The 25,816-nt window shown below is 45.3% G+C and overlaps 1 protein-coding gene across 17 annotated transcripts in view; it reads right to left on the reverse strand.

Moving 5' to 3' along the window:
- Window positions 1–25,816, reverse strand: part of ST3GAL3 (ST3 beta-galactoside alpha-2,3-sialyltransferase 3) — a 194,142-nt gene that overhangs the window by 105,182 nt on the left and 63,144 nt on the right. For 12 of the 17 annotated variants that reach the window (XM_046006412.1, XM_046006500.1, XM_046006402.1 and 9 more), the window contains one exon: window positions 13,680–13,727. The exons of 4 other annotated variants lie outside the window; for them this stretch is intronic. In XM_046006412.1, coding sequence (XP_045862368.1) covers window positions 13,680–13,727 — 48 coding nt within the window. Of the gene's footprint in view, window positions 1–13,679; window positions 13,728–15,733; window positions 15,817–25,816 lie in introns of those variants that run through there. One more of the 17 variants, XM_046006515.1, reaches the window with a different exon arrangement.

Here is a 25,816-nt window from a genome sequence, read left to right on the forward strand (position 1 = left end):
TTCTTTTCTTTTCTTTTCTTTTTTAAGTTTTTCTTCAAGGATGCCTCAGTCTGATAAGTGTCTGCCTTCAGCTCAGGTCATGATCTCAGGGTCCTGGGAACGAACCCCACGTTGGGCTCCCTGCTCAGCAGGGAATCTGCTTCTCCCTCTGCCTCTCCACAACCTGGCTTGTACTCTCTATCACCTCACTTGCACTCTCCCAAATAAATAAATAAAATCTTTAAAATAATGAAGTTTTAATTTAAATTCCAGTTAGTTAACATACAGTGTGATGTAATATTAATTTCAGGTATACAATATAGCAATTCAACACTTCCATACAATACCCAGTGCTCATCACAAGTGCACTCCTTAATCCCCATCACCTATTTCACCCACCTCCCACCCACCTCACATCTGATAACCAGTTTGTTCTCTATAGTTAAGAGTCTGTTTCTTGGTTTGCCTCTCTTTTTTCCCCTTGGCTCATTTGTTTTGCTTCTTAAATTCCACACATAAATGAAATCATATGGTATTTGTTCTTCTCTGTTTCACTTTCCACAACACTCTCTAGCTCTATCCACATCCTTGCAAATGGCAAGCTTTCATCCTTTTATGGCTGAGTAATATTCCATTGTATATATACCACATCTTCTTTATCCATTCATCTGTCGATGGACACTTGGGCTATTTCCATAATTTGGCTGTTGTGGATAATGCTGCTATAAACCTTGCAGTGCACATATTACCATGTGTTTTGTTTTGTTTTTTAATTTCATCTTCTAAATGGATCTCAAATCCACTTACTTTTGTCCATTTTTACTATCCTTGACTAAGAAGCCAGGTTCACCTCTCATTTGGATTACCTGCCTCCTGTCTTGTCCCTAACAGATTCTTCTTGATGTGACCAGAGCTATCTTTCTACATGACAAATATGGTTATGTCATATGTCAGACACTTAACTGACTGAGCCACTCTGCTTAAGGAGCACCTGGGTGGCTCAGTCATTAAGTGTCTGCCTTCAGCTCAGGTCATGGTCCCAGGGTCCTGGGATCGAGGTCCATGTCAGGCTCCCTGCTCAGTGGGGGGTCTGCTTTTCTCTCTCCCTCTGCAGCTCCCCCTCCTTGTGCTGTCAAATAAATAAAATCTTAAAAAAAAATAAAATAAGGGGCACCTGGATGGCTCAGTGGGTTAAGCCTCTGCCTTCAGCTCAGGTCATGATCGCAGGGTTCTGGGACCGAGCCCCACATAGGGCTCTCTGCTCACCAGGGAGCCTGCTTTCCCCTCTCTGCCCACCTCTCTGCCTACTTATGATTTCTCTCACTGTCAATAAGTATATTAAAAAGTCTTTTAAAATATTTTTTTTTAAGATTTTATTTATTTGACAGAGAGAAATCACAAGAGAGGCAGGCAGAGAGAGAGGAAGGGAAGCAGGCTCCCCGCCGAGCAGAGAGCCCGACGCGGGACTCGATCCCAGGACCCTGAGATCATGACCCGAGCCGAAGGCAGCGGCCCAACCCACTGAGCCACCCAGGCAAATAGGGGCGCCTCGGTGACTCAGTTGATTAAGCGACTGCCTTCGGCTCAGGTCATGATCCTGGAGTCCCGGCATCGAGTCTCACATCAGGCTCCCTGCTCGGCAGGGAGTCTGCTTCTCCCGCTGACCTCTCTCCTCTCATGCTCTCTCTCTCTCTCAAATAAATAAATAAAATCTTTAAAAAAAAATTTAAAAAATAAAAAAATAAAAAATAAATAACTCTGCTTAAAACCTCTGAATGCCCTCTATTGTTCTAAGAATGAATCCCAGTCTCTTGGTTCATAAGGCCCTTCAGGATCTGACCTACAGCGATCATTCCAACCTAACTTTTGGAGTCCCTGCATCACGCCCACTCTGCCCCTGCCAAATGCCATGCTCTGGCCAGGCTGAGCTACTTTATTTTCCTCCAAAGTATCTTTATCATCTCTAGGCCTTTATATATGCTTTTCCCTTCACTTTAAATCTTATTCCCAACCCCTTCCCACATCGGTTATTCCCTACACATTGCTCCTAAGTGACCCACAGTCACCTCAAACTCAAAATGCTGCAAGTCAGACTTAACTGCAACCTATCCCCCAGTCCTATTTTTTGTTTTGTTTTGTTTTGTTTGTTTGCTAGGGCCATTACCATTCAGTCCTCCAAGAAAGACACGTTTGGTGTATCCTCTCTCATTTCTAAATACAGATCCTTCTCCCTGCACCACAGTCACTGCTTTTGTTGGATCAGCACTGCTGCTTAGGCCGTGCGGCAAGCTCTTCCTCTGTCTGTACCTGTCCTCCCGGCCTCACCTTCCACCACTCCCCTTGGGGTAGCCTTTCTGCCTGAGAGCTACTGCAGACAACGTTTCCTCTACCTGCAGTGCCTTCACTTACCCTGCTGACTTGGCAAACACCCACTCGTCCTTTGAGATACAGCTGTCAAAGTAAAACCTAACAGGTACTTTGGTAGTGCCACAAGGACTTTTGTGGCTTGGCCTTTACCTACCATTCTGTCTCCATCTTGCACTATCCTCCCCACTGTGCTCTCTGCTTAGGCCATTCCAGCCTTCATTCAGTTCCTTGAATAATAATAATAATAATAATAACCATGAGCTGTCTCAACACAAGACTTTTTCTTAGAAGCAGTGTTTTTCTGTCTGAAATGGGTCCTCGCCTCTTTACTTGGCTTAATTCCCGCTTATCCTTTAGACCCTAGTTCAAATGTGCTCTCAGAAGAGCATTCGCTGACCCTCGTGCCTAGGTTGTGACCCCTCTCTCAGGCCCCTCTAACAGACTGTTAGAGCACTAACGATCATTTGTCCTCGTGGCACTTCTGTCTTCCTTTGGCACTTCCTTCAAGGCCCCTTGAATTTCTCTGAAGGAACTGCCCTTTTCTTCTCCTGCAGGTGAGTGGTCAGACTGTGAACAGGATTTGCCCGACCAGAGTGGAGGCACTAGACAAAAGCTAGGTTAGTTAGTTGGTCTCTTTCTCTCTTAAACTGAGTGGTAGCAGGGAGTAAAACAGGGTGCTGAAGAAATGGACCGTTCATTGTAATCTAGATTCCTGGCACTGCCCTTCATGTCCTTTCTGAGGACCAGCTGCTTGACCTTTAATTGGGTTCTATGGGTACATGTGACCTTCCAGCAAATTCCTTTTTCTTTTAAGGTAGCCAGATTCCATTTCTGTTGCTTGCCGTTAAACAATCCTAACTCAATGTATCTTGTATAGGGTCTGGCATAGAGGTTGGTATTCCATCAACATGCTAAACAGATGGAAGAATGAATGGAGTGACCGGATGACCAAGAGAGCCTACTGAGTAGCCCTAAGACCGGGATTCTTTGTCTCCCTCCACCCCCTGCTGCAGGGGGCAACAGGAACCGTGCACCCATGATGCCGTCAGCAGCTGCAGCTCCCTGTCGCCAGCCCCAACCCCTTTCACAGCGCTCCCAGCACACCCATACGATTACGTCACAGTCACCTGCCCACACAGAGCCTGCCCTGGCTCTTCTTAGGCACTTTTCCCCCATTTCGGTTTCTGGCTTTTACTTTGGGGTTTCCTTCTGAGGACTCCACATTTGCCCAGGCAATTCTCTCCTGTCATTTGTAAAAGCCAAAAACTTAACTTTCTCCACAAAGACTTCCTGAGGCTCCTGAGTGACTACCCCATTTCCAGCGCAGCCAGGGATCTGACCTGACCAAACCTGCACTCTCAGAGTCAGAAGCTGGGAACTGGTGGACTGATCTGTGCCCTGTTCCTCATGGAGTTCCTGGACTAGCAGGAAAGCTTACGTCTGATCTTTAGGAAATGTAAACTAGAACAGAAAGCAATCAGGGAGGCAGAGACAATGCTCTGGGACACAGGTACAAAGTTCCTTACTGTCGGGTTTGGGCAAGGCTGCAGAGCCCAGAGCATCTTACTCTATACAAATGTGTTTTTTGAAGCTGCATGTGAATGCCGCTTAGACAAGAGAAATGCTATTTTGAGTGTACCAACTCTTCAAGGTCAACCTGCAGCCGGGAAGCTGGCACTAAAGCCTGGGTCTCACCAGCAGCCCATGGATGGCGAATCTGTCATAAGTACACAAGACTCTGGGACTCGCAAGTCTGTGGGCACAACACAGGCCAATGTGCGTAGACAGCGCCCCCAGGGCCTGAAGGTGCTCTCTCCTCAGGTGTCAAAGCAGCAAGCCCACAGCCATGCAGGGAGGGAGAGATGTTTAGTCTGGTGGTTTGGGCTTCCTGCCTCAGCCAAGCTGCAAAGCTCAGCATTATAAAAATCCCTGACCAAGGAGCACATGTGTGTCCGCTGCCAGGCTCCAGGTGGGAAGTGGCATGGATAATGCAAATCTCTGCTTTTCTCCTCCTGCACCTGCACCACGTCAGACACATGAACGAGCCCAGTGGTCTTTGAAATTAACCATTAACTCTTCCACTGCCGTTCCAAAGGACCACGTTGGTGTTCTGAGCTCATGCAAACTCCTAGGAGGCTCAGACACTGGACATAAACAAAAGGAGGTTACATACTAAAGTGTGCATGCAACTAGTGATGAACTCTCTCTCTTTAAGGCAAAATTAACGAAATTACAAGGAGAAATATGTAAGTCTTCTGTCATCACAATGGGAAACACGAGAACCACTGAAAAACCAGGCTCACAGAATCCATGAGAAGTCAGAAGACCTGAACAGAACCATCACTAAATTTGAACTGATATACAGAGTACCTCACACCCAACGAGTAGAGAATGCACTTTCTTTTCAAGCACATATGGAACATTTATGAAAACTGACCACCTCGGAGGCATAAGCCCTGATATAAAAAATTATGAACACTGAAATAAGCTCGAGCTTTTCACTTAAAAATTTGAAAATGCCAATCTGGGTCTTACAGCAATTCAACATTTAATATACTCCATAATACTTTGTATTTCATTTTGCTCATAATTCCGTAAAGAAAATCATAAATGTGGGATGCCTGGGTGACTCAGTCGTTAAGCGTCTGTCTTCGGCTTAGGTCATGATCCCAGGGTTCTGGGATCAAGCCCTGCATTGGGCTCCCTGCTCTGCAGAAAGCCTGCTTCTCCCTCTCCTCCCTGCTTGTGTTCCTTCTCTTGCTGCGCCTCTCTCTGTCAAAAAAAAAAAAAAAATCTTAAAAAAAAATTGTAAATGTTCTCACAGTACCCAATTAGATAATCCTAAGTCCCCCCTGTTTATTTTAGCGTGGTGTACAAATAGAATCATTCTCAACCTCTGCTCTCATGTGTAAACAGCTGGGAACACCACACTACACAGCAAGATCCTATTGTAGAATGAAGTGAGACCTCCCTCGAAGGTCCCCAAGCAAGGGATCCTACTCTAGCCTCATCCTTAGGCCACGGACACCCAGAATGGAATTTCTGGAACACAAGTGCACATCGTGAGCCAACTGTGCTACTGGTGTTTTTGGCCTCCAGTGACCCACTTCCCATTTTCAGTCTAAAGAGCCACCACAAATTCCCACCAGCTGTCCCTATAATCCGCACACAACAGATGTTTAGTAACTAATGGCTGTTGAGGATATCAGAACATTTCCCACGAAGAGAGGAGTTTGAGGAACGCTATCGGGGTATATAAAGTTTAGTTCATGGGCTAAAGATATGGATGTCATTCTATGGGAAAATGACAGTACTTTATATCAGGATACACACAGGCTAGCCAGGCAGAAAACTCCAACCACATTATGGAAGCAGCTCTGTAGCCAGATCTTCTCTGACGGGGTCGTCTTTGGCTCCAGCCGCTGAGCTGTGATGAATGGCTAAGTGCAAAGGGCTGGGTGGTAAATGGAACGAGGACCTATCCCAACCGAAAGAGGTCTCTCATTTCCAAAAGAATGGCACTGCACAGTCGCCAATAAAAGTCATGAGCTATATTAAACATAAGTAATATAGGCCATGGCTTGGGTGAGAGGGAAAGTTGGCAACAGTTGCAAATGGACTGTCAGACAGACAAAGGAGAAAGTGAGGGAAACAACTGTTTATTGAGCACCTACTGTGTACTCACACTGCTCTCAATACTTTTACCTATACTCTCTATTTAATCCTTACGGCCCCACGGGGCAGGCACCATCTCCATTTTATGTGTGAGGGGCCAGAAGCTTAGAGAGCAGAGAGAACATGTTCTAAATCCCCAGCCGGTAAGCAGACCAGCTGAACCAACCCAGGTCTGACTCTGAAGCTTTTCTTTAAATTATGCCACACTGACTCTCAGAGGCAATAAGAACGGCAGACCCACATAGGAAGAGAGCAATTATCTATTACCTCCACGCCTCTGCCCCAGGGTGATGGACAAAGGCCCCAGCCAAGCCCCACATGAGTCATGGGAGTCAGCAATAGCCCAGAGGGGCTGGCCAACACCCACATCATCTCAAGTCAGGGAAATAAATCATAACGGAGGATCAATTCATCAAAGACAAACTAAAATAGGAAAAGCAGTATTATAAGATAAACACAGAAAAACTCACTGACCTAGACTAAATTAAGTGACCCAGTAAAATAACTCAGAAGTTCACAAACTAAAATCCAATCTTAAATGGGTACATGCTGGTGCGGGGGAGGGGAGGGCCTCACAAGAGGCTCCTGATAAGTCATGGTTCCCTGAGACTATGGACCCTCCGTCCCAGCACAGCATAGCTCTTCTCCAGCATGGGACACCTGGGGCCAGCAGAAAGTGGAACTTCACTGGGAGGTAGGAGTCCCAGTCCAGCCAGTGCCGGCCAATGGGTCATGCACCTGGTTCCCTCTCTCCTGGGAAAACAGCCATGCCCTGAGCAGGGCACGCAAGGAATTCTATTCTATTCTATTAAGTGTGTCCAGACCATCCCAGGGTATCATGAGTGAAGCTGCAGGAGAATTTTGGCGGACGACATGTCAAAAGAGCAGTGGGGAAAAGACAGACATAGCAAAAACAGCTCACTTTGCAGTCCGTATCCTAAACTTCATGGAGCTTATCACCTCGTAGGGCAGATAAGGACAAATAATCACCAAGCAATTGTTACATAAAATAAGACAGAGTCCCTCTCTCCCAAAAAATAATTTTCTTTTTTCCCAGCAGTAGGATTAACACATGCTATTCATTAACTATATAATAAGTTTTTTTTGGATTTTTAAAAAAATGAAGTTAAGAATCATTTGAAATTCCCATGATCTAAAGTCAATTGCTGTAAACATTTTGGTGAATATCTTCTCAGAAATCTCTCTTTCCAGAAATACATGTGTGAATGTGCATATATAATTTTACTTATACGTGGCCTCAATATACATGCTCTTTGTTCCTGTTTTGCTTGCTCAAGAATATCCTCAATGTCTGTGTCGATAAAAATAAAATTACATCATCATTTCTAATGGCTATGCAGTATTCCACCATATGGATGTACCTTTTTTTTACATAATCCTTAAGTACGCACTGCATGATGGACATCGCCATTTCTATTTTTCTACTCCTCAACAAATATTTACTGAGCATCTATTACGTGCCAGCTACCGTTCTCTAAGTACCAGGGACACAGTGATGAACAAGACAGGCAAGGTCCCTGGCCAAATTCTACTGGGGGAGACTGACAGTACACAAGTAAAGAGCAGATACTTTGAAGGAAGGATGAGTGCGAAGAAGAAATATATGTGTTGCCGAAGCGAGCACGAGTGCGAAGAAGAAATAAAGACATACCTTCCTAGAGAAGGACTGGGTGTCAAGAGAGCAGATTACTTTAGGTGCAGTGGTCCAAGAAGGCCTTCCTGCAGAGAGGACATCTGAACACAGACCTGGGACGGTCACGGGAAGTGGGAGCGAAGCATTCCAGGATGAGGAGATACTGAGCACAGAGGCCCTGATGCAGAAAGGACCTGGCCTATTCACAGACTCGTAGGAATGCCAATGTGGCTTGAGGGCAGTGAGGGACAAATGGACAAAACACAAATGTGAGATAATTCCAGAGAAACAGGAGTGGAGCCGGCAAGTTGGACTCTGTAGGTCTTAGAGTTGGGATTTTATTTTAAGTGCACCATGAAGTCAAAGGAGTCAAAGAAGTCTTGTTCAGTGGGAACAAGATATGATTTGACTTATATTTGAAAAGATCATTCTGGCTACAGTGTGGAGAATGGATGACCCAGGAGGTAACAAATGAGCAGAGACCAGCAGGTGCTTCCTTAACCAGGGGAGAAAAGATGGTACCCTGGACAGAGCTGCTAGAAAAAGGCTGGACAAGGACACATCAGAAGACAAAAAAGGTGAAAGGGAAAGAGGAAGGGCAACAATCAAAGTGGTTGCCAGATCTGTGGGTTGAACACTTCAGGGGATGGGGACAAAAAAAGTGGGAGAAGAAACACTCTGAATGCACAGATCTCACATACATTCCATTAGATTTATACGTAAGTATTTCGGTTTGGAGAAGGGCTGCTGTTAAATTTTAATTTTTAATTTTTAATTATTCATTGCTAGTATATAGACATATAATTAATTTTTTATGTTTTGATCTTATATCACATCATTTCGCTAAACTCACTTATTAGCTCTAGGAGGGGTTTTTTGGGTAGATTCCTTGAGATTTTCTATGTAGACAATCATGTCACCTATGAGGAGGGTTGGTTTTATTCCTTCCTTTCCAATCTGTGCTCTCATTGTTCCTTTTTCTTGCCTTCCTGCACCAGCTAGGACTTGCAGGAGTGGTTCCCGATCTCAGAGGGAAAGCAGGTTTTCACCAACGTTGTTCGCTGCTGTTCGCTGTACGTTGTCTGGAGATGCCTCGTATCCAGTTGAAGAAGTTCCCTTCTAAGTTCACTGAGAGTTTTTTTAAATTGGGAGTAGATGCTGAATTTTTGTTAAATACCTTTTCTTCACCAATTAACATGGCCATGTAGTTCCCCTTCTTTTTTTTTTTTTTAAAAGATTTTATTTATTTATTTGACAGAGATCACAAGTAGACAGAGAGGCAGGCAGAGAGAGAGGGGAAAGCAGGCTCCCTGCTGAGCAGAGAGCCCGATGCAGGGCTCGATCCCAGGACCCTGAGATCATGACCTGAGCCGAAGGCAGCAGGTTAACCCACTGAGCCACCCAGGCGCCCCCTTGTAGTTCCCCTTCTTTAGACAGTAAATATGGCAGTCTACATTGACTGACATTTGAATGATGAACCAGCCTTTCATTTGCAGGATAAACCCCACGTGGGCACCAAATCTGGGGAGTTCTAGGCGTTATTCCTTTGAGTGACTCTTCTGTACCGCACTGTTCCTCTTCTTCTAGGATTCCAATGGGAGACAGTAACCGGGTGTTGCCCCATGCGTCACTGGGGCTCTGCTCAACTCTTTAACTCTTTCTTCTTCTGTGGTTCACACTGGGTAATTCCTATTGATTTCCTTCCACGGTCATAGATTCTTTCCTCTTCATCTCTATTTTGTTCCTGAGTCCATTCAGTTGAGTTTTTTTAAAATGTCAGTATTGTATTTTTTTCCCTATATCTCCATTTGGTTCTTTCTTATTTTATTTATTTATTTTTTTGGTGGTGGGGGGAGGGCCTAACAGTTTCTATCTTTTTTGTTTCAACACTGTTTGCTCTTATTTTGTGGAGTATTTTTATAATAGTCATTTTGTTGTTTTTTTTTTAAGATTTATTTATTTATTTGACAGACAGAGATCACAATCAGGCAGAGAGAGAGAGAGGAGGAAGCAGGCTCCCTGCTGAGCAGAGAGCCCAATGTGGGGCTCGATCCCAGGATCCTGGGATCATGACCTGAACTGAAGGCAGAGGCTTTAACCCACTGAGCCACCCAGGTGCCTCTATAATAGCCATTTCAAAGTCATTGTCAGAAACCAAAAGAGACTCTTAATGTCATAAAACAAACTGAGGGTGGCCAGGGGGGAGGGGTGTAGGGAGAGGGTGGTAGGGTTATGGACACTGGGGAGGGTATGAGCTATGGTGAGTGTTGTGAAGTGTAAACCTGATGATTCACAGACCTGTACCCCTGGGGCTAATAATACATTATATGTTTATAAAAAAATAAAGAAATTAATTTTAAAAATGAAATGAAAAAATAAATAAATAAAGTCATTGTCAGATTATTCCAACATCTGTGTTGAGATTTTCCTGGTTCTTCACATGGTAAGTAATTTTGGATTATACCTTGGATATTTTGAACATGAAGTGATGAAACTTTAGCTCTTGCTTAAATCCTGGAGAAGGGGGCGCCAGGGTGGCTCAGTCAGTTAAATGTCTAACTCTTGATTTCAGCTCAGGTCATGATCTCAGGGTCCTGGGATCGAGCCCTGTGTCGGGGTCTGTGCTTAGCAGGCTCTGTGCTTAGCAACAGAGTCTGCTTGAGGATTTTCTCTCCTCCTCTGTCCCTTCCTCTGCTCACACACAGTCTCTCTCTCTCTGAAATAAATAAATCTTTAAAAATAAATAAATAAGGGTGCCTGGGTGGCTCAGTAGGTTAAACATCTGTCTTCGGCTCAGGTCTTGGTCTCAGGGTCCTGGGATCGAGCCCCACATCAGGATCTCTGGTCCGCGGGGAGCTTGCTTCCTCCTCTCCCTCTGCCTACCTCTCTGCCTACTTGTGCTCTCTCTCTCTCTCTGTCAAATAAATAAAAAAAATCTTTTTAAAACAAATAAATAAATAAATAAATCCAGTGGGCAATGTTGACCTTTCTCTTCTACCAGACTCTTAACCAGGTTGGATTTAGGGGGCAAGTTGCCTTCCATGGGCTGTGGTTTGAATGTCAAAGCCCACTCATGTGTGTCCTCTGTGTGCACCACCCACTGTCCAGTCTGGGACTCAGGCTGTGTCTATCTTTCAGATCAGCTCTCAAAGTCTTTGGTATGTTGGTTAGGATCAGAAGCATGCATGCGTAGCTCACGGGTTAGCCCAGAAGGTCCTACGTAATTTTCTGGAATCACTTTGAGTTCTTCCCTCTCTGTTTTCTCCTTGTACCTTCCAGTTCACTGGGCCTCCCCTTCTTGGTTCTCTGGCCTGAAAGCTGGCATCTTAGTTAGCATATTCTGTCACACATTTTCCAGACTGTACCCAAATCCAACCAGCAGGAAGGCAGAGGAGAAAAAGGCAACCAATTTCACTCCCAGGATTACACATCCCCTGATCAGAGAGGAAGGTTTCTCTTTCTCAGTTTTAGGGGCTTGAAGACCACTGCTGCTACTGAACCCACCACCACTGCTACTACCATGGGACAGCTGGGTGACTAAGGCACGAGAGACCAGAGGAAAAGAACCCCTGGGACTTCTTCTCTGCCTGAGCCTCGGCGCCCCTTTCCTGCCCGAGAGCCCTAACTAGAGGTCTTCTGAAATTCCCCGTGTGCCCTGATGTGCACTGCTTCAGTCTAGCACATGGGACACTGGAGGAAAAATGAAAAATTCATTGCCAGTGTGCAGCATGCTTAATTCTAGTCTTTTTCCCCAATCTGTCTGCTGCCATTCAAAGCTCAGAGTCCTCAAACACCTGCTAAATGCACCTGTCCAGGTCTTTAGCTGCATCCAATGACAAGAGTCTCTTGTACATGTATCTTGTACACGTATCTTGGTACCTACAGAAGCATGCATTTATGTAGGGAATATAGCTATGAGAGGAAATGCCAGGTCATGAAGTATGTGTCTATTCGAATTTTGCTAGATACCTCATGGTCTTTTATGAAAAGGTTGTAACCAATTTACCCTCTGGCCAGTAAAGGCTCTGAGTTTCTACTCTACCACATCCTCACCAACCCTGGAATAGCAAGCTTTTCCAGTTTTCCCATTTTGGTAGAGGTGCAGAGGGACCTCACAGAAATCCTAATTTGCCTTTCCCCAGGTTGCAATGAAAAATGCAATCAAACACCCTTTCATAAGTTTATTGGCCATCTGGATTTCCTCTTTTGTGAAGTGCCTACTTAGGCCTTTCTGCTTGTTTTGAGACCAGGTTGTTTCTTTATTCCTATTGATTTCTGCAATTCTCCATTCTGGAAACGTGGCCCTTGTTGGGTTGTTTGTGTTACAAAGATCTTTTTTCTGCCCTGGATTGCCTTTATCACTCTCTTAAAGGTGTCTTTCTGATTAATGAGAAGGTTTTAACTTGAATGTAATAAAATTGATCAATCTTTTCCTATAAAAGTAGACACAACTTCTGTGTCTATTTAAAAACTTTCTCTCTGTCCACTCTTTTTTTTTCTTAATCCTACGTGTGTTTTTATTAACATACCATAAAACCGATTTAAATGACATATTTTGAACACATTATATGACCTGTTTCTTTTTTTTTTTTTTTAGATTTTATTTATTTGACAGATAGAGATCACAAGTAGGGAGAGAGGCAGGCAGAGAGAGAGAGAGAGGAGGAAGCAGGCTCCCTGCAGAGCAGAGAGCCCGATGCGGGGCTCGATCCCAGGACCCTGGGATCATGACCCGAGCGAAAGGCAGAGGCTTTAACCCACTGAGCCACCCAGGCGCCCCATCCACTCTCTCTCGAAGTGATCTCTCTTGTCTCAGCATTTGGGTGGAGTACATCTCAAGCACATGAGGCATGAGACAGTAAGATAACAAGGGAGACAGTATGAGCTGCAGAGGCGGACCGATCTGAGTGGCCCGGACAGGTTATTTTACCTTTCAGAGCATCAGTTTCTTTTATCTATAATCAAAGATACACTATCCACCTTGCAAGATGTGTCTGAAGCGCCTACCACGGTGTCGGCACACAGGAAGCCCTTAGTAAACAGGGGCAGCCGTGACTACATCCTCTGAACTCCTCTTTCCCCTCATCCGTAGCTGCTGGAACGTCAGGGCTGCTTTGTGAAACACTGATCATATCTACTGCATTCGAGGACAGCGAAATGGATTAACTGCCCTTGGCATGCCAGCCAAGCCTCCCTGTTACAGGCGGCACCCACCAATACGAGAAGCACCATCTTCGACTAAAAACGCAGGTGTGATGCCCGGAGGCGCTCTTCTCACACAGTAGGGTCATCCTGGCGCTCCCACACCAACGTAAAGGCAGCAAGCTGAAGACCCAAAGTGATGTCTCTTTGTGCTCACCGCCAACAGCACAGCGGTGTGGAGCAGGGAGACGGCCTCAGACCTAGGAGAGCCAAGCTCCACTGAGCTGGAGGGATTTGGTGTCCAAGGAGTGGGTATGTCAGCCTGTATGTCCTGCGCTTAGACTCAGGGAAGAGAGGGTGTCTGTCGGCCAGCACATGGGTTGGCACAAGTGCACGGTGAAGTGCACATCCCAGGGGAGGTGTGTATTTCAGTATATGGGATGTGCGTATCCTCAGGAAGCTGCTGTACTCCCATTGGCCTGACATTGTGTTGGAGAGCCCCAATGACAATTAGCACCCCCAGAGTGTGGGGCCTCTCAATGACCTCTGCCCCGTTCTGTGGGCCACGATATGTGCTCAGAAAACACACACCCTTTATATGAACCTGGAACATTCTGAACGAGGAGGGAGCATTTAACCACACTCCCCCAAGTGCCCGCTGTTAAAGCAGCTGGCCAGTCTTCTGGATGTTGCGTCCCACCTTCTAGACCATGAGTCCCCAGAAAAGCTCCTGAAGACTTTCCCACGGTTCTGAGATATTCCATTGCCCTCCCCGGATACCCCGCCCCCCACCTCACCAGGCTCCACTTCAAATGTGGCCAAGTGCTGAGTGCTGAAAGGATAGAGGGGGAGGGATTGGTACCTGAGCCTAGTGTTTGTCCAGCGGAGTCAAAGGAAAGAACCACTGAATCTGCAACACAAGAGGACAAGTTCATTTCTTTCTCCTTCTTAGAGGGGGAAAAAAAAAAAGCTCCCACCGACTCTGCCCAAACCCTCCCCCCAGGGGAAGTCAACTGGATTGAAACACTGAGATGCACAGATAGCATCCACGGGTCCGTGCCCAACCCCCCAACTGGGCCAGGAGGCCCTGCCGAGCCCAGCCCCGAGCCTTCCGCTACAGGGAAGAACATCTCAGGGCAGAGACAGGCCCCAAATTCTTCAGAGGCATTTCCTGCCAAATTAGGGGACAAGCTTTTTCTTTTTTCCCCTTCTTACAATGAAAATAAAATTAAAGCAATGCAACAGAAAACTCTCCTGCATCTGGTTAAAGGCACTAACATTTCCCTTCGACTTCTCCCTTTCTTTTCCTATTTGTATACCTAATTGTTTATTATTTCTTCTCCAAAAGGGCTTTAAGTGGCCTACCGGAATTTACAGTACACACTGGAACTTAAAAATGAAGAAGTTGAGAAAGGAAATAGCATAGGGAAATGTTAGTCCACAAAATGCATGCCATGGGAACCAGAGGTAGAATCAAGGAGGCCTGAGCTCCCAAATCACCAAAGGAAAGGAGAGAATAAACAGTCACAAGATTTAGTACCCACAGTGCATTCATTCATTCAACCAATCAGGAAGTATTGATTGGGCATGATATTATACCATGACTCTGAGATACAGCAGCAAACAAAAAAGCAGTCTCCTCACAGATCTCCCTGCCACCAGCATAAGAGACCAAAAAAGTTACCAAACAACAAGGCATCCAACCCAAAACTGACTAAGTCAAAAAGAGTGCTGTGAACATTTGCATTAAGAACCAGACCTACATGGTCCCAGGGTCCTGGGATCAAGCCCCGCATCGGGCTCTCTGCTCAGCGGGAAACTTGCTTCTTCCTCTCCCACTCCCCCTGCTTGTGTTCCCTCTCTTACTGTGTCTCTGTCAAATAAATAAATAAAATCTTAAAAAAGAAAGAAAGAAAAGAAAGAAAGAACCAGACCTAGGGGGTGCCACAGTGCCGAGTGGCTCAGTCAGATGAAGCATCGGACTCCTGATTTCATCTCAGGGTCATGAGTTCGAGCCTTACACCAGGCTCCATGCTGGTTGTGTAGCCTACTTAAAAAAGTAAAAAAAACAAAAAACCAAAAAAGCCACCCGGACCTAGTTAGGAAGGGGAGTGGGTGTTGGTTAGGGAAGGCTTCTCTGAAGAACGGACACCTGAACTAACAACTGAACGCAAGCAGGAGTTAAACGTAACAAGAATAGAACGAGGCATTCCAGGCAGAGAGACCGACATGTGTGGAGATCTGAAGCTCGATGGGATGGGATGCTTCAGAGTGACTAAAAGACCAAAACAAAGAGCAAACAGTCATCAGGAGGAAATTTCTCTTGTGGGTCCCAACAGTAAGAGGGGGATGCTGTATGATGTTGAAGACTGTAACTTCCACAGCATTTCTGTAATAAGTGAGTGTGAATGTGGTAAGGCTATTTCTTCCAACACGAGCGCGTACAAAATGAAGCCAATGTATAGTTCAATAAAAGCAATTCTACGGAACACCAAGATAATGTAAGGCCCCAGGCAGCTCCGGATAGCCCAGACTCAAAAGGCTCACCCACCAACAAGGAAAGCCAGCTGGATGCGTGTGGGACCGGGATCTGCAGCCCCACTGCCACCCCAGCACTACCCTTCGGATCTCAAGTTGATGTCGTTTTCTTATTGTACAAGGAAATACAACACAACAGTTATGTTAACTGTAAGTAATGTCTGTCCCCACTGCTGGACTATCAACCCCCTGAAGGCAGACACTGTACCTGCTTGATCCTGTGTCCCATTACCCACACAACGCCTGGCACCTGATAGCCGTCTGCTGGATAACAGTGCCGAGAGAAATGAACGGACCACAGGTCCCTTTTGATAAGGATCAGAAAGCACAGACTCCCTACTGCCAGTTAAGGACAGATCTACATGCTTTGAAACCTACCAAGGAGATGATAGGGTTGAGGTCTTTTTACAAAAGTGCAGAAGCACAGGAAGGCCACTTGGCTGACCTGACAGATGACCACCCTGCCTCTGTGAGACAAAAATCAAGGTCAAACTCTCATAAATGCTATTTCTTTTTCAACAGTTCACACATTGTCTTTTCTCAATGCTACTGCCCTTCCAGAAGAGAAACCCCTCTGTCTCTCTTTATTTAAGGAGCTTTATTGAGGTATAATTACATACTATAAAATTCACTCATTTTAAATGTACAATGGATTTTTTAGAGACTTTACAGAGCTGTGCAACTATCACCACATGCAATTTTTTGACATTTCCATCACTCGGAAAAGATCCCTCCTGCCCGTTTTATCCTGCCCCGTTCCTACCTCCAATCCTGCCCCGTTCCTACCTCCAATCCCAGGCAACCACTGATTCAATTTCTGTCTCTATAAATCTGCCTTGCTGGACATCTGCCTACCCACTTTTGCTGGGGCTGTTCTACATCCCCTAAGCACACCCCTGCTTCCAACGTGGCCCCAATTCCACCACCCTTTCTATCGCTGACGATGTTTCCGAAAAGTATACCTCACTGTGGCTTTGCTTTTGATTAAAATCCTTCAGAGGCTTCCCACAGCCTGTAAGACAGAATCCAAGCTCTGACATTCATTCCCTCATTTCCCCCTCATTTGCCATTTCTAATACATCTCGCGTTCCAGATGGGCCAGACGACCTTTACTTCCCCAGGGGTATACACCAGCGTGTCTTCACTCATTGGACATACTGTGCTCACTGCCTGTTTGCATGCCAAAAATCTCCCACTTTTCCATTAAGATTCCACTCAATCATCCCCTCTTCTTTTTTCTTTTTTTAAAGTAGGCTCCATGCCCAGTACGGAGCCCAGTGTGGGGCTTGAACTCATGACCCTGAAATCAAGACCTGAGCGGAGATCAAGAATCAGGACGCTTAGCCAAATGAGCTCCCCCGTGTGCCCCAATCATCCCCTCCTCTTGACACCTTCTCTGGTCAGTTCTGCTCACCCTCTTCTTTAGGACATCAGTGGACTATTATTATATAATTTATCATAACATCTGGTTACCTCTTTTTCTGTTAAGCATTTCAAGTTCCCTGAGGACAAGAAACGTGTCTTCATTCTGAGACAGTGATTCCTGACACAAAGGAAGTACTCAATAGGTTTCTTCAACAAAGGAATAAACGTAAATGTCCTTGCTTGCTTTCAAAGGTGATGTGATCTAAGTGGTATTTCAGGGGCTGGGGTGGGGGGCGGGGAATATCCATTTTGCATACAGATTCTCATTCAATTATGTCAACCAAGCTTCAGGGGTTCAAGTGTGGCCTCCTCCTAGAAAGATAAAAGCATGTATACAGGGGTGCCTGGGTGACTCAGTGGGTTAAAGCCTCTGCCTTCGGCTCAGGTCATGATCTCAGGGTCCTGGGATCAAGGCCCGCATCGGGCTCTCTGCTCAGCGTTGAGCCTGCTTCCTCCTCTCTCTGCCTGCCTCTCTGCCTATTTATGATCCTTGTCTGTCAAATAAATAAATAAAATCTTTAAAATAAAAAAAAAAGCATGTATACAAATCAGCGTAAGGGGAATATGAAAAATGGCCTCGAAGCTTCTAGGTTAGAGGCTGCAGCCACCTGGGGAAGATTAGGACCAGCTTCCTGAGCAGCTGACTGCCTGCCTGAGCAACAATAAAAACAGCATCTCAAATTTTTACTGCAGTTGACAAGGACCATTCCAACTGCAATTTACCTTCTCTGTACTCTCAAGCAGTCCTGAAATCATCTCTTTTCTTTTTTAAAGGTTTTATTTATTTATTGGACAGAGGGAGACACAGAGAGAGGGAACACAAGCAGGGGGAGTGGGAGAGGGAGAAGCAGGCTTCCTGCTGAGCAGGAAGCCCCATGCAGGGTTCGATCCCAGGACCCTGGGATCATGACCTGAGCCAAAGGTAGGCACCTAACAACTGAGCCACCCAGGTGCCCCTGAAATAATCTCGTTTTAAACTTTTCAACATAAACCAAGAAGAAAGCCTTAAAAGTTAAGTAAAAGACGAACTAAAACTTAACTGAGCCTAAAAGCAGCAAGATGAAATGCTAACAGTGGCTGTCTCTGAGTGAAAGAATTACAGGCTATGTTTCTACTCTGTTTTTGCAGAATTTGTACAGTGACATGTATTATTTATATCATCATCATTTGTAAAAATTAAAAAAAAAAAAAAAGAGGGGGCACGTGGGTGGCTCAGTGGGTTAAAGTCTCTGCCTTCAGCTCAGGTCACGATCCCAGGGTCCTGGGATCAAGCCCCTCATGGGGCTCTCTGCTCAGCAGGGAGCCTGCTTTCCTTCCTCTCTCTCTCTCTCTCTCTGCCTGCTTATCTCTGTCAAATAAATAAATAAAATCTTAAAAAAAAAACAAACTCTCTAATCCACCTGTAGTATTTTTAACTTCTAACTCATAGGTACTAGTACAAAAGGATGGAAGGTTCTTGACTGGTCTTCATTTTCCACTGTACATGCCAATAAGCTGTTCAGCTTTTTCCTGTAGTTACTGAGGTCATCCTTTTATTTCATGCCATTTAAATACACCCCAGCTACATCAATTCCTAAATAGACCGGGCTTTTTAAAATTATTATTCTTTTTATCTCTCCTCTCCCCACCCCCTCCACGCCCGACAAATTTATCAAATGCCGATCACGTGCCAGACCCTGTGCCAGATACTAGAGGCAGGGAGCTGAATAAGAGCCAGTTTCTGCCTCGCAGCCAAGGAAGACGTACAAGTTCACTGGCACCTAAAATAAAAATAAAGTGGATAAACGTATGCAAAGAGTAAGCAGGAAGCAGAGGAGCGTCTTACTGGAAAGAAAAAGTCAGGGCTTTCGCAGCTATGACTTCCGGCGGTAGCGGACGGCTCCCGAGAGCACGTGTACGCACTGTGGAAGACATGAGTGACGGGACAGAAATTTCAGAAGGAAGTTGGTGACATTTTCATGTTCAGTGTTAGTTTTGATGGATTTTGCTTGGAGCACTAAAAAGCACAGACTTGAGAAATCAGTTTGGTCATTCGTTATTTGTGCTTATTCTAAAGGACAGAAGATCATTTTAGTCATAAACCACTGGGACAGCGGAAGCGAAAACCTGGTATTCAACAAATCAAGAAGTTTGTTGTGCAAGGAACAGGGCAAGACTATCCAGACTTCTCCTTGTCCAGCTAACAAACAGGTCGTTTTTATTTCAAGCAGCCCAGGCTCCAGCTGTTCCTGGCTAAGAACAGGCCAGAGGCAGCCATGTGGTGTGCTACGCAAGTGACCAAACAGAATTCCAGACCAAGGTACAACAGAGCGTTGCTGCGCACGACTTTGTTCAAGGAGGAAACCTAGAATTTACTGAAGTCTTTTATTATGGTCAGATGTTTCCTGTGTCTGGTTTCTGAAGCTCTGGATAAAAGGAATATAAAAGGAGTAGAAAGAATGGGGCCCAGTCTTTCCAGTCACTGGAGGGGCTTCCAAAGCTCAAATTCTGCGAACAAGCCGCACATTCGGGGACGAGGTAGCAGTAGCGGTCCACACTCAACCCTTAACTTCTGCTATCTGCCACGTGTAAGCCCTAGAGATGGAAGAATGGATCAAAAAAGAAACTGTCTCCTCAAGTAGCTTGCAAGCAGGTAAAATAAAAACACATATAAAGCTAAGCATTGTATAGTTAACAGTCTTGTACTATACGCTTGATATTTGCTGGGAGCAGATCATAAAGGTTCTCTCCACACGCGCATGCGCGCGCGCACGTAACTAGGTGAGTTGACAGATGGGCCAACTTGCTTTATTGTGATCATTTCACAAACAGAGATGTATGTCCAATTATCACACTGTACACCTTAAATTTACACAGTGCTGTCAATTATGTCTTCCTAAAGTTGGGGATGAAAAGCTAAGGATAACACAGAGGGATGGAAATAAGAGTAAGGAAGGAGCTAGTTCACTGTTTGCTAATTTAACAGACATTTACGAAGCAACGCTCACACACCAGACTTAGGGATACAATGGTAAAAAAGAAAAAGACTGCTCCTATTCTCAGGGAATTTATGTTTTGTGCAGGGAGATGAAAAAAATGAGTAAACAAATGAGCAAAACAAGTTCAGGCAGTAAGTGGTACAAGGAATGTTCAGTGATGTGACAGTGACTGATGGTGACGTACAGGCCAAGCTAGATGGGGTGTTTTGGGAAGGCTTCTCTGAGGAGGTGACCTGTGGGCTGAGACCTGAAGACAGGAGCCAGCCAAGAGAAGATGAAGGGGGAAAAAAAGAGCTCCAGGCAAAAGGAAAAAGCAAGTTTAGCAATCTTAGTACATTTAAGGACCAGAGAGAAGCAGCACTCGGGTGGCTCAGTTGTTAAGCATCTGCCTTCCACTCAGGTCACGATCCCAGAGTCCTGGGTTCAAGCTCTGCATCAGGCTCCCAGCTCAGCAAGAGGCCTGCTTCTCTCTCTCCCACTCCCCCTGCTTGTGTTCTTTCTCTCACTCTGTCTTTCTCTGTCAAATAAATAAATAAAATCTTAAAAAAAAAAAAAGGACCAGAGAAGGCCAGTGTTGCTGGAATGCAGAGCACAGAAAACACAAGGAGGGTGTGAAAGGAGGTCAGAGAGGATGACAGGAAGCAGATCCTTGGGAGGCCCTACGTAGGAGGCCATAGAAAGAGTCTGATTGTATTTCAACGGCTTCAACCAGGAGAGCAACATGATCTGATTTATTTTTTTAAATATAAGCTTTGACTGCTATGTGGGAACAAAACTGACTATTCTGCCAAGGGAGTAAAAGACAGATGAGGGCAGAGAGACTGAAGGCAGGGAGATCGATAAGGAGGAGAATGCTCATTCCAGAGGAGAGAACACAGCAGCCTGAACCAAGACAGTGGCAACAGGAAGAGAAAAGGGATGGATGCTGGAGATGTTCAGAAGGGAAACTTTGCAGGGCGAGTGACCGGTGATGAGAGTCAGAGATGAGGGAGGAGGAGGATTATATGTATATTGGGACTTGGGAAACTAGACGGCGACTGGGGTCTGATCGGGAGTGGCCTTCATGTGAACCCCATGACCCTGCCTCTCTTCCAGCCACTGATGACTGGACCACAGTGGGTACCCGACCCTGATCATCACCCATCTATGAGGCACACAGAGTCTACCTTCAGGCGACTTGAACCGGGAAGTAAAGAGAGCTGGGCAGACACAAGCAGAGAAAGAAGCCAAGACTGGGAGGCCATGGGCCAGACTTGATACTGGGTCTGAGCACCCACCTTCAAGGCAGAGATCAGAGTGAAAGCTACAACCCTGCGCCTGAGGGCTACAAGACACCTTGAAGAGCTGTCTAAAACCCAAAATGTTCTTCCAGTGCCGGTGTCTGTGGCATTCAACTAGACCACGTTTCTACTCGACCCCAGGGTTCAGCTTTTCCTTGGTTCCTTTGAGGCTTATCCTGTAACTGAGATTCAACTTTCCATGTCCTTTTGCTATCATGGAGCCATCTATAGTCTGAGTGGGCTCACCTCCTCTACCTTCCAGTCCACACCCTTTAATACCCTAGTACCCTCTCTGCCTTCCCCATGACGGGGTATAACGTGCGGAGCTGACACCAGGCTGGACCTGCTCCAAGGACAACTCACCCAACAGGGTATGAATCACAGGAGAAGCAGAAGGCCCCACTTGGACCTTGGGCCTACGATGTGGCCTCTAATCTAGCGTAACAGAAGAGCCTCAACTTGAGGGTTTGACTGGACTGTTAGCAGAACTGATATTTTAATCACCGCATGGCTGTTTCTTGTCTTAGATTCTCCATTGCCTAGATCCTCGGGGGAGGGTTCTAACCCCTAGTCTTGGTCCCTCAATTTCTTCCCTCTCTCCCCTATCCCAAACAAACAAAACCTGTGTAAATGAGATTCCTGAAGATACAGATTTAAAAGGCCTGAAGACAGGTCATGATCCCGGGGTCCTGGGATCGAGTCCTGCATCAGGCTCTCTGCTCAGCAGGGGGGCTGCTTCCCCTCTCTCTCTGCTCTGCCTCTCTGTCTGCTTGTGATCTCTCTCTCTGTCAAATAAATAAATAAAATCTTAAAAAAAAAAAAAAAGAGGACCGTGACTTTAAAAGGCCTGAAGGCAGAAAATAAAGCACAACCATTAATTTAGGGGCATGTGGTAGATGGAAGAGAATCAGTGAAATAATCAGAGACAGGAATAGCAGGACAGAGGGAGCCAGAGGAGGTGAGAACGGGTTACAAGAAGGAAGATGTCTGGGAAGACATCTGTAACCTCAGTGGGAACATTTTCCATACAATGATCAGAGGGCAGACTCAGCTTTGAATCAATTCAGTAAACACAGTAGACTTATTTCAAGAAGTTTCTTAGATTTACTTATTTTTTTTGGTTTTTTGGTTTTTTTAAAAAATTTTATTTATTTACTTGAGAGAGAGCAAGTGAGAGAACGAGCACAAGCCAGGCAGAGGGTCAGAGGGAGAGGGAGAAGCAGAATCCCCACTGAGCAAGGAGGCTGATGTGGGACTTGATGCCGGGGTCTCTGGGATCGTGATCTTAGCCGAAGGCAGATGCTTAACCGACTTAGGCACCCAGGTGCCTAGATTTATTTAATTCATTTAATCTACTGAACATATGTAATAGGGTTCTTACAAAGCTCAAAAGACTGCAGGAAAAGATGAGACATGTCCCCGCCATGGGAGAGTTTATGAACTATCAGGAGGAGAATACAAAGAAGTTGCTATGGTTCAGATGCAAGAGGGAGTTTTTGCTGGGAGAACCTAGTAAACCAGGGAGGCGGTGGTGTTTTTGACCTAGCTTGAGATGACCTTATAGGACAGGCTGTGCTGGTCGGGTGGGAACAGCTTAGGAGAGGCACTGAAGCGTGGAAAGTGAGGGGTGTGTGGTTTCAGGAAGCTAAAATCATACCTAATTAATATATTAGGGTTCCTTTCAGGAGGTAAAAATGCATGTGACTAAAAGGGAACTCGTCAATACAATCTGTGTAGACTTTCAGAAAAGGCTTTGACACATCAAAGACTATTTTTAAAAAGTGAGTCACCATGACATTGAGAAAGTGCGTGCTGTATCATCCAGGAGACAAAAGGCACTTGGCTGAGGATCAGGGGAGGGCCACCCCCTGGGGCATCAGCACCCACAGGGAGACCAGGCAGTCTGGGAGTTGCTGGAATTCTACTATGCGCTGCCCTCTTGGGGGGGTGGGAGGGGCGGGGCGGGGGGGGCGGGGCAGGAGGGTGGCTCTGCTTACAAACCCACGTGCGCAACAGAAGCCACAGAACCAGGCATGCGCAGAAACGGAGCGAGGCGCTGGATGAGGTGTGGAACGGAACGCAGGCAGGAAAGCTTTAGTCCTGGTGCCCTCAAAAGAGGAGAGGGCTGGATCCGGTGCAGGAACTCTCGTTTGCTGCGCTCTGATTTCAGGGACGCACATACATACATACATACCTGCACTCCCTTCCAAACCCCTCTGGGTGACATCGAATATTGTTGGAAAGCAGAAGGACGCAAAGACCAAGAAAAGAGGAGACGGGACACCAGCAGTAAAGGTTCTGAAGCTGGAAAGCAGATGAACAGGAGGCTGTGGCTCAGCAACCCCCCCACAAAGCTAAATCCTATACTAGTAGTGGGGAAAGCTGACATACAACCTGAAATGCCCCCAGAGAACTCCCCAAAGGCTCAACCATTGAGCGCCCCAGGTACCACTATAGTGGGAGGGCAAACAGTACTAAAAACAAGACAGGACACTCTTAAGGATGGGCTGAGATCACAAGGCATTAGAAAAAAAGTATCCAGTGTAAAGACAGAGACCAAAACAACTGGAAAATAAATGCAGTGTGGAAAAACAGAAAATACACATAAAGATGAAAACTCGGGGGAAAAATCATCAAAATCCTCAGAGAGAAGAAACTTCACGAAACAAGTAAAACGTCAATTTTTCAAAAACGTACATTTAATGAAAATAATAACTTGAAAATTAAGACATGATAGGAGAAATGAAAAAGATTGGAAAATAAGTTGAGGAAATCTCTCAGAATGTAGAGCAAAAGACAGATGGAAAACAGGCGAGAAAAAATACTCTTTTTAAATCAGAGGACCAGGAGTGCCTGGGTGGCTCAGTAGGTTAAGCCTCTGCCTTCGGCTCAGGTCATGATCTCAGGGTCCTGGGATGGAACCTTGCATTGGGCTCTTTGCTCAGTGGGGAGCCAGCGTCCCCCCTCTTTCTCTGCTTGCTTCTCTGCCTCCTTGTGATCTCTCTCTCTCTGCCAAATAAATAAATAACACCTTAAAAAATTAATAAATCAGAGGACCAGTCTAGGAGACATGACATCTGAATATAGACATTCTAGGAAGAGAAATAAGAAAAAAAATGAAGGGAGAAAATATTCAAAGAAATGATTCAATAAAGTTCTCCATAATTAAAGGGCTTGAGTTTCTTTTTAGCTTGAAGGGACCTCTGAGCGTACAGAACAATATGAAAATAACCCTCCACCAAGGTACAGCATCATGGAATTTCAGAACACTCAAATTTCCAGAGAGGACAACAGGTTTTATGCAAATAATAAATAAATCAGAATGACATAAGACCCCTCAACAGGAACAGTGAAAGCCTAGAATGCAGTGGGGCAATATCTTCAAAATACTAAGGGGAAAAAAAAAATATATATATATATATATATACATACACACACACACATATATATATATATACATACACACATATATATTAGATTTTATTTATTTGAGAGCGAGCATGAGTAGCAGGAGGGGCAGAGGAAGAGGGACAAGAAGAGGGTCAGGCAGACTCCCCCACTGAGTGCAGTTTGACCTGGAGTTCAATCTCAGGACCCCAAGATCACAATCTGAGCCGAAGCCAGATGCTTAACGGACTGAGCCACACAGACGCCCCTGAGGGAAAACAATTTCTAACCAAGAATTCTACATCCAGCGTGACCGTCAATTAAGTATAAGTTTAGAATAAAGACACTTCCATACAGGCAAGGTCTGAAAAATTTGCCTCTCAGGCATCCTTTCTCAGGAAATTATCAGAGGATGTGTTCCACTAACTGAAGAAGAAAATGAAAACATTAAAAACAAAAACATGGGATTGAGGAAACAAGAGATACCGGAAGAGGATGATGGTAGAGGGTGACTCCCAGACCACAGCCCTGCAGCAGGGATAAAGAGCAAACAGTCCAGAGCAGTGCCCATCAGAAGGCTCCTCTGGAGAGAATTTATTCAAAAAATGAAACTGACAGACCACCTGACATGTCTGAACGTCTGGAGAACAGAACCATACAACTGAGAAGAGGTTAGGATTGAATTAGCATAAATACACAGAAAACTACAGAAACAGAAGGCAAGGCTGTTAACTGACCTCGGGAAAAACAAAATGCGTAGTGAAAAAACAGTCAAGTTGTCAGCTATGAAGAGCGTTTTCATGATCACAGTATATGGACTGAATGCGGCTCTCACTGTATCAGAAGAACGGGAGGACAGAATTCCTGTCTGTGGTGACGGAGCAGCGAGTGCGGCAGAGTACTAAATCTCCACCTTCCATTGTTGAATGTCAACAGGTAAGAACCAAAACAGAAATATTAACAACTGGCAGTAGAAGTATGTTATTTAGAGATCTGGAGGTAAATACCAAACAAATTACTTGGAAGGGTTGAAATTGGATGCCTCCCAGAGGTAGGAAATCTAGTAGGAGCGGTAACGGAGGGAGTACTTTTTTCTTGTTCATTTTTGTTGGTAACAAGCCTTGCAGAACTTTTTTTTTGGAACCACGCACAGGTACAACTTCACTTAGAACAAAGCCTGAATTAACTTGCACAGGATTACACAGCCTACAGCGGTAGGAAGGGGGCTTCTAATCTAGCTGCTCTGGTTCTCTGACCTATTTGTCACGTCTCTACCAACAGAGCCAATGAAGAGTCTATTCGAAATCTAGGTGACTCATACTTGACCACATCCTACTTACTTAACGCCTTACTAGATACTGTCTTATGTTATTTTGTGATTACTTTTGATA

Source organism: Meles meles, chromosome 1 (genome assembly GCF_922984935.1).
Source record: "Meles meles chromosome 1, mMelMel3.1 paternal haplotype, whole genome shotgun sequence".
NCBI classification, from domain to species: Eukaryota; Metazoa; Chordata; class Mammalia; order Carnivora; family Mustelidae; genus Meles; species Meles meles.